Source organism: Prosopis cineraria, unplaced genomic scaffold, assembly GCF_029017545.1.
Source record: "Prosopis cineraria cultivar Desert tree isolate PC_DT_omini unplaced genomic scaffold, ASM2901754v1 PC13, whole genome shotgun sequence".
NCBI lineage: Eukaryota > Viridiplantae > Streptophyta > Magnoliopsida > Fabales > Fabaceae > Prosopis > Prosopis cineraria.
In genome coordinates, this window is record NW_026555344.1 from 24,606,011 (window position 1) to 24,615,272 (window position 9,262).

Consider the following 9,262-nt stretch of genomic DNA (forward strand, 5'->3'; position numbering starts at 1 on the left):
TAATTAACATGAAGGGAAGATATTTTCCTTCTTTTTAATGAAAGAATAAGATAATATGTAAAGCTTTTTTTTTTTAAAAAAAAATTTGGTACTCAGGTCAATTCTGTCTACATTGTATCATATACTGTCATTGTGATTAAAAAGAATTAAGTTCATAACACAATTATATAAGCTGGGTTTCATTTATTTTTGCAGTATGCAAGCCCAAGCTTGTCTGGAATATATTTCCCTAATGTTGGGACTATAAAGTTAGTGATTTTAATTTGTTTTCGTGAGGACACAGCGGCTACTGGGGACCGCAAGTATGGACCTTTTGTCCCTATTTTCTGCAGCACTATCCCCAATCAAACCACTTTCCTAATTCCTCCCTTCCTTTAGTCCCTTTTCATCAGTGTTCAATCTTGTTTCCATTTCCCATTTCTTTCTTTCTTATCGCATTTGAAAGCTCGTAGAATCCCTTTCTCGCAAACTAGGTTGCTGCTTTCGCTTTCCCATTTTGCCTTTTGTCTCATTTTCCTGATAGATCTTCAAAGTTTAAACCCCGTTGTTTCACCTGTTGAAGTGATGACGATGAAGAAGCTCTGCTGCTATGAGCTTTGCATTTTCTGTTATCTGTTGTGGGCTGCTCTTGTTTACTCAAAGCATCATGGTACTTGTACTGTCTTTTCTTTTTCCTTCAATTTTTGAACATTTTGAACTGTCCCTATCTGTGCTTGTCAAAATTCCATTATTTCTGCTAGCTTGTTCTGATGATTTCTGGAGTTAATTAGACTAGTTAGTACACAATGTGTGCATTATAGAACACTGTAGTGCTGTTACTACACTGTATTTGCGCATTGTGGTTGTTGTTGTCGCCTTGGAATTAAAAGTGACATTTTCAGATCCTGACAATAGGGTGACTTATGCATGTTATGAATGATGAGTATATATTTGCTTCTTGAGACTTTTTCTTTCTAGAAAGCTTCGATCATTGTCCCCTCTTAGATTTTAAGGATGGTTGCATAATTAATGAAGTTCACTATAGACTCTTAGCTTGTTTTATTGCTGTTGGAGAAGCTTGGAAACTTTAGTAAGGTTCCTGTTTTTCTTTTCAATCGTTTGAGTTAGATATATAAGCAGCTGACGATGTAGCAACATTTTCATCTGTGCTTATTCCTATTGGTCAAAGGAACCTGTTTTTGCGAACTGCTTGCAAATGTTTCACCTTTAGGTTTCAAAGAAATGGTCATGATAGAATGATAACTTTAAAGCATGCACTAAGATACTGCAGTTTCCAAATTAGCAAAAATATCAGTTACTAGGAATAATACTCTTTGACAAATGAAAGCCCTGGACTGCTCAGAAAGATAACCTTTGACATTTGGAAGCCACAGTGCCATACCTTATTATGTCAGAGCATTTTACATTTGCCCATTCTTCCTTGTTTCTCCCACTCATATGGTGATATTTATTTATATGGATCACCAAGATCCACTCACTTTCTGTTTTTGTCAAAAGCATTCTAATACCCAAACGCCAAAGCCTTGCAGCTTTGATTTTTAGAAAGCATAACTTTATATTCCATTTTCATTGCTTTGTGAAGGACAAGACCATATCCATCTTGACACAGAAGGGCACATATTTTGCTTTGAAGCTAGTTATAGGAAGGGATAACATACCTTGTACTATTAGGGCTGTTAGCCATTGGCTCACTCAAAACGCTTAGAGCGTGCTAACACCTAGAGGATGCTCAGACAAAATGGTGTTCCGTTACTTTCAACATTAATAAATTTAGTTTTAATGCTTGTCATATCCTGTTTTAAAAGGTGGATTGAGTTTCTTGTAACAAGCTGGGAATTCTGAAATTCAATGCCTCTAATTAGGTACCAGCTATTTTACCTACTTTTAAAAGGTCTAGAAGCTATATCTGACTTTCCCCCCCCCCCCGAGTAAATATGATTTTTCTTTGTCTTCCCGATGATTAATGGGGAACTATTTTGCAACTTGGACTCCTAAATCATTGTTTGTGAAGTTTGGAAGGATTTGCAGTTGTTTTTCTTATAGTCCGTTGCTACTTGGTCGTTGTAAACTAATATGCTCCTTAAGTACAAAATTGGTTTCCTTGACTGTGCGACATTTGTTACAATTGACCAATTCATGATTTGCTGGAGCATTTGGAGAGAAACAGCAGTAGTTGCACTTTGCATAAAAAGAAGAGAATTTATTTTGATTTGCGAAAATTCTAACTAAACTTTTATTTAAAACTAGAATAGATCATAGTTGAAAATTGTTACCCTTCTAAAATTTAATTAGTTATATTGTATCCAAAAAATGGTTATAGTCTAATGATAATATCCAAACATTAACCCTAATTAAATAATTTGATTTTTAGAATCTATATGTGCAATAGTTATTAATAACATCAATAATCTATTTATATATTTTCTCTCAATGTCCAATAAAGAAATAAGGCCTAGTAAATCTCTCCGGTGTGTGATGCTCTCCTTGATACTAACCATGCAATCTCTAGGCTTCCTGCCTTATCTTTAAGAAGTTCTGGAGAAGGTTTGTCTTCACAAAAAAGCTCAGCAAAAATCGGTTGGTCAGTGTAGTTAGTGCAGTAAAAAGAATAAAAATCACATGCATCAAATCAATTGGAAGTTTACACCATCATTTGTATAGTAATTAGAACCTCCTTCTGACGTGAAGCACCATAGTTTCTTTTATAACAAGCTTTGCTGAAAAGATTGACTAAATCTGACTGAGAATCCATTAAAAAATTAATTCAAGAAAATCATTTTCTTTTCTGAGCAATGAATTTCACTGAAAATGTGATTACAGAAAAGTTTTTAGGGATGAGCAACCTCAGAAAGGGGGCCTATGGCTTGGTTTTTCTTTTGAAGAGCAGAGATGTTGAACAGAGGAGGATTACTCTTGTCAAACACTAAAAGTAGAACTCTGTACTCTAGAACTGAGATTTGAAATCTTCTATGTATAATTAAAGATAGTTGCTATATCACCATGAAGTTGGAGAAATGAATTGCTGAAGTGATGCTTTGTGGCAAAAGTAGTTTTGACATCTGTCATATAAGTATGTTACTGTAGTGTTCACAATTGATTGGACTTGTTTGATGGCTCCCAAGTTTAAGTAATGCTATTAATATATTTTACTAATTGTCTGAAATCTTAAGGGGCTGGCTTGGTAATGTATTGTAATTAGAGGATTGGTCATACTGTAATAATGAGAAAATTATGTATTTGAATATACATCAGAGGACATAACAAGTATCAATATGGGAATGAAACTTGATAAATACTCTCTGTTGTAAGGGTTAGGGCAACTACTTTTAGATCTTACAGTATCTTAGGACCGTGTCTTTCATAAAGTATACCAGGAAAATAGATTATTTTCTATTATAATAGTTGATTCCCAAGATGGTCATGATGAAGTGGAAAATAAAACAATTGAAGTCATAATTACAATTTGTGTAAGCATCCATTTACCACCTATGATCTTATTGTAATTGTGAATCAATGATGTGAACTGTTTTGAACCATCACATCGATGCCGAAAATATCCATCACTTTTGGTAAATCTGCTAGTCCATATGTTGCTATTTTCCTGTTAGTCTCAGAAACATCATGCTATGGAAGATTTGACTTTTTCTAAAAGAGTATTAATAAGAAGGCAGCCCGGTAAGGTCTCTTCTTAGTGTTGAAGGATTATATTTCATTGCTCTTCAATTTTTTGTGTTTTCAGCGTTTATTATGCTTCTTTTAGGTTTAATATTGTTTTAATACATTATATGTTGTTAATTAGAATGAATCTGGATGTTACTTCATCAAACTAATAATGACTAGGCTATGGAGGTTGAATTTTCAGATTGAGGAAATTAAAAGGAAAGCATATAGGATTGTACATCTCTACATTTAAATCATAAAGACTTGTGCAAATTTCGAACACACTCATTTTTGCCTTACTAAACAGGTAGAGCCAATTTTAGAATTGGGAGAATGACATTTAAGGAAGATCTGAGAAATATTATTTACCTTTAAAAATCCTGAAGTTTTGAATCTAAAAAGGACTATAGTCCTTAGTTGGAGTAATTTCTTTAGTACTCATATTCCGTATTTTCAGTGTTCATCTTCTACATTTTCAATACTCATCTTTAACTTTTTCAGTACTCAATTTTTCTATTTTTTAGTAGTTATCTAAGATGTTTTTAATACTCATCTTCCATGTTTTTAGTACTGAAAAACACATCTTTAATTCTTTTCAATGTTGAAACCATACAAGATGAGTTTTGAAATCATCTAAGGTGGCTTCTGAAAAAATAAAGACTGAATACAGAAAAATGACTATTGAAAATGTGGAAGATGTGTACTGAAAATATAGAAGATGACTATTGAAAAAATTCAATCGGAAAAAGTTTGATCCCAGCCAAGGGCCATGGTCTTTTTACAAACTTTCGCAATTTTAGGGTCCTTAAAAATAATTAATGTTGTTAAAAGGTCTTTAAATATCATTTTTCCCTTTAGAATATTGAATGTAGGAAAATATTCTCAAGAATATTGTGATAGACCAACCCTGAAAATTTCGTATTCTAGGAAATAACTTCCCAGGAATGAAAGATTCTGAGAAACCAAATATCCCCTCAAGTATGTATATGATTCATGCCATATGTGAAAGCTGAAACGGCCTTGTTACATATGATCTCTGTCCTGTAGGAAACTCAGCAAACGATCTTGTCAGCATCATCAACGAGAACCGAACAGCTTACAAGCTACCACGCCTAAATGAGAGTGCCGGTCTCGGCTGCATGGCCTTACAGTATGTAGAACTATGCAAAGGGAACTGCGCAGAGAACAATGTGGTGAATTGCAGGCCATCAGAAGATGACTTCACCGAAGTATTCGCTCCGAATTGTGGTGTAGAGCTCCCAACTCTCGGCACCATAACGGGGCAAATCGTAGGCTGCCAAAGGAAGTACGTAGAGCCACTATTAGCTTTCTCCAATGTTCTTGTTAAAGACAAGAAATCTCTGTCTCTGCTGAGAAATAAGTCACATGCTGAGGTTGGAGTAGGCATGGTTGGAGTTCATAAAGGATCATTCTTTTGGTGCATTTTGTTCAGCAATGGTTTCACAAATTCCACGTTTGTTCTTGAAAATCGTGGTGCAGGGATCAAGCAAAAAATGGGGTGTTACAGTGGAAGCAATACTACTTGCAGTGAGGGAGAGAAAAATAGTGCTGATTTTTTCTTGTTCTTTTTATGTGTTACTGTACTCAGTTTGTTTTTGAAAAAGGTTTAATGGCTTATCTTTGGTAATGCAAGTCACAAGATGTTTGTTTACTGCTTTATATTTTATATTATATATTGATTGATATCCAAATTTTGATATTAAAAAATTAAGCGCTCATTTGTTCGAGTTTATTTTATGAAAAAAATCATTTACTATTTTTGGGAAATTTTTTTTTTTTGAGGTTTTATGAGATTTGCTTACATTTTTAAAAATAATTAGAATAAAAAATATTTTTTGTTATTTTAAAAAGTTATTTTGAATAACTTCTAAGAATAATTTAATACTTAGATAAGAGAGAATATTTTAAAAAGATGAGATACATGAAAATATGATGAACTTTTAAAATAATTAAATAACAAAATTATTTTATAAAGTAGAAATAAAAAAGAATTAATGAAAAATCACTTTTTATTATTTTAATTGAATATAAAATAATATTAATTTTTTATAAAATTTTTATAAAATAAATTTTTTTATAAAATCTCTAATTATTTAAAAATAACTTTTTTTTTAATTTTTAATAAACGGGTTATTAATATGATTCTCAAAATTTAAGGAGTCATGACACTTTTTTTTCCCTAACTACTTATCTACCTTGTGGGATGCATGGACTAGGGTTAGGGTTAGGGTATAAATGGACTAACTTTGTTAAACCTAATTATATTATAGGGTTTCATTTTAGTCAACTCAACCCTAGCTCTTAGGGTGTTAGCATTATATTTTTTTTCATTTTTTAAATTAAACTTTTTTGAAAACACATATTTAAAATATGAAAAAAATTATCACACATAACCTTAAATCTAAAAAAGCAAATTTGAGTCAATGTACACAACAACAATTTTAAGTCTAATAAAAAACAACACTCCAAAATTAACAATGATAACAATCAGACCTTGCTAGCATTATCTGTTAAATCTTGATAATTTTTATTATCATCAAAATCAATAAAATTTTATTCTTCTCCTTGTAAAACCTCATTAGTGACAAAGATATTAAGTTTTTTATATATTTCTTCTTCAATCTTAGAATTAGCATAGTATTTAATTTTTTGATATTAAAAATATTAAAAAAATATAAAAAGAGCTTAAAAGGGCGAGCTCTAGCCTCAAAAGGCTGGCTCGATAGGCTCAGCCCTGATTAATGACCCTAATTATTGAAACTTTAGGGTTTTGATTAAATAATGTGTATGTATTTTATTGAAATGTGATTGTAAATTTTAATGACATAAATAACGTGTGAACGGGAAAAAGAGGAAAAAATGAAAAAAATTTGAAGATGAAAATCGATTTTAAAAGAGTCTCCAAAAAAATTAAAAATATGTAGAAAAACATTTTACAAAATACGTTCAAGAGCCTGTACGTAAGAATATCAATGTTTTTAATTAAATACTCGTTATTTTTTATAAAGGGTAAAATATTGTCTCCCCTCTTTTTTTTTTTTAACCTTAATCATAGATACCTCTCATATATTTTTAAAACTCATGCAAACCTTTTTTAGTATGAAAAATTACAAAGCACAAACATCCTTTCTATATTTAAACTTTTATTTTCATTTGCCTAGTCATTACTTGATTATTAAGTTATATATGTTTAATCAAAATATCCCTCTTTAAATATATATATACACACACACTGTCTAAAAACCGTTTAAATTATCCAAAAAAAAAAAAATCAATGCATATATTTTGAAAATTTTTTATTTATATTTTAAAATTTTTAATTAAATAGGCTTAAATAATATTCAACCACGTAGTTTAAAATTTATGAAATAATAATTTAATATAATAAATTAGTTGACATAATTATGTTTATATTTCTTTAAATTTTATCAATTTTAGCTCAAAATTTTTAAATTATTTATTTAAATATTGACATTCTTATTTATTTATTTATTTTAATTGTGAGAGGGACTAGACAATTAGATCATGGGGCCAAATTAACAATTTTAAAATTTTTAACATAACTGCAAATAGAAAATTTAAGTATTTTAGAATCTTTAATGAAATATTCCTAACACTATTAAAGATGGGATTAAAATGAGTTTTGAAAATAGAGAGGAAGTTTTCATAATTTTAATAAAATGGGAAGGTCATGTATTTTATTTACCCTATTATAAAATGTCTAGAAGTTACATTAGATTTTTTTTTTCCCAAGTAAATATGATTTTTCTTTGTATACCCTGTGATTCAAGGGAAATTCTTTTACAACTCGGACTCCTAATTGATACTTTATGTCCACTGACTTATTTTTCTTATACTTTGTTCCTACTTGGTATTTGTAAAATAATATGCTCAATAAGTACAAAATTCATGACTTGCTAGAGCATTTGGAAAGAAACAATTGTATTTGCACTTTATATATTTATAAAGCCATGTGATCAAATCTTGTTATCAATATGAGAACCTTATTAGTAGGCGATTTGTAAACATTACTTCTATAAATTCTCTTTGAATTAAATGGTATGTCTTAGTCCTAATGATTTTCCAAGGCTCAACTCACCTATTGTGTATTGAAAAAAAGTAGAAGAGGATTTATTTTGATTGGTGAAAATTCCCACTAAAATTTTGTTTGCAACTGCAATAGATCATAGATGAAAACTATTAAACTGATACCCTTATAAAATTTAAGTAGTTATATTGTATAAAAAATAGTTATAATCTTGGTGATAATATCCAAGCAATAACCCTAATTTGAATAATTTGATTTTAAGAATCTATTTGAATCTTCCATGATACATTGCTTCGTTCTTTGTTTTCAAACTTCAGAGGAAATCTGAAAGTCATGGGATTGGCTTCCTTGTTTAGGTTGTGACATTGCATGTGGTAAACAACTAGAAGCCTCTAGCCTAACTCATTTTATTTTCAGAAGTCATCTTCCCTTGATGATACAAGACATAGTGATTCGATTTAGCGGTAGGTGAATAAGTGCATATTGTGGTCGAGAGTGAGTGAAGAATGATTTTTTTTGGGGGGGGGGGATCTCATGTTGGTTAAAATTGGACTAGAGGAATCTAGATAGAAAAGTATAATATCCACTTTGACATTATCAATTAGGCACCACCAATAAACACAATTAGGTAGTTAGGAGATATAAAACTCCTAAGTTTACCTTATCCAATAAGAGTTACAAATTATAGGAAATATACCTTTGAAAATTGTTGGGATCCCAAAAACCTTAAGAAAATATGTTCAAACCCCAAAATATAAGTATTTATACACAATGGAAGTGAATAGTAATGCAAAACTATATTACATGATAAATTAAGGGCAAAATGGTCATTTTCATCCAAAAGGACACATATGCCATGACATGTATGCCATATGTCATTCTGTGCCATACGTTACAGTATCTAAATGACAGCAAATGCGATTATGACAATATACTAGGGATGAACTTTTGACATGTGTCATTTTCACAAACAAGGTTCAATTTGAGTGATTCAAGCGTTTCCACATAGTTTATTTCATAATCTAACTAATGATATATATTTCATTTCAATTTGATATTTCATTTGAAAATTGAAACACTTAGATGCAAAATGATCACTTTATATCATTTCACCACATCTGAGCATCTCAAACTACATATTTATGTCAAGAGCCTCAGTAAAGGCCTCAATCACGTCCAATGGTTCAATATACGCCTACAATAGTTATAACTACAATCTTGCATGCATGCATCAATTAGGCCATCTAAATGCCCTGATTCACCTTAAAATGGGGCCATTTTGTACCTTTGCAACAAATAATCTATTTTAGCCAAATTTTACATATCACATCAATTCAAAATAACCAAGCATATACTTGCACTAGTATCTCAATCCTTCTATCATGTTTACCATATATTCACATCTCAAGGCTAAGATACACCCATTATATAATGATACAAATGCAATAAAAATGTTTATGCATTTTTATGGCAACTTATATAGATATGCATACAAATATACAACTTCATGATGCAATTCAATGATAGGGTGTA

At 30.7% G+C, this 9,262-nt stretch overlaps 1 protein-coding gene across 1 annotated transcript; it reads left to right on the forward strand.

Moving 5' to 3' along the window:
* The first annotated feature begins 253 nt into the window (after window positions 1-253).
* Window positions 254-5,333, forward strand: LOC129290617 (uncharacterized). Its single transcript, XM_054927445.1, has 2 exons — window positions 254-649; window positions 4,708-5,333. The coding sequence occupies exons 1-2, from the start codon at window positions 565-567 to the stop codon at window positions 5,289-5,291; spliced, it is 669 nt and encodes a 222-aa protein (XP_054783420.1). The 5' UTR covers window positions 254-564; the 3' UTR covers window positions 5,292-5,333.
* The last annotated feature ends 3,929 nt before the right edge of the window (window positions 5,334-9,262 follow it).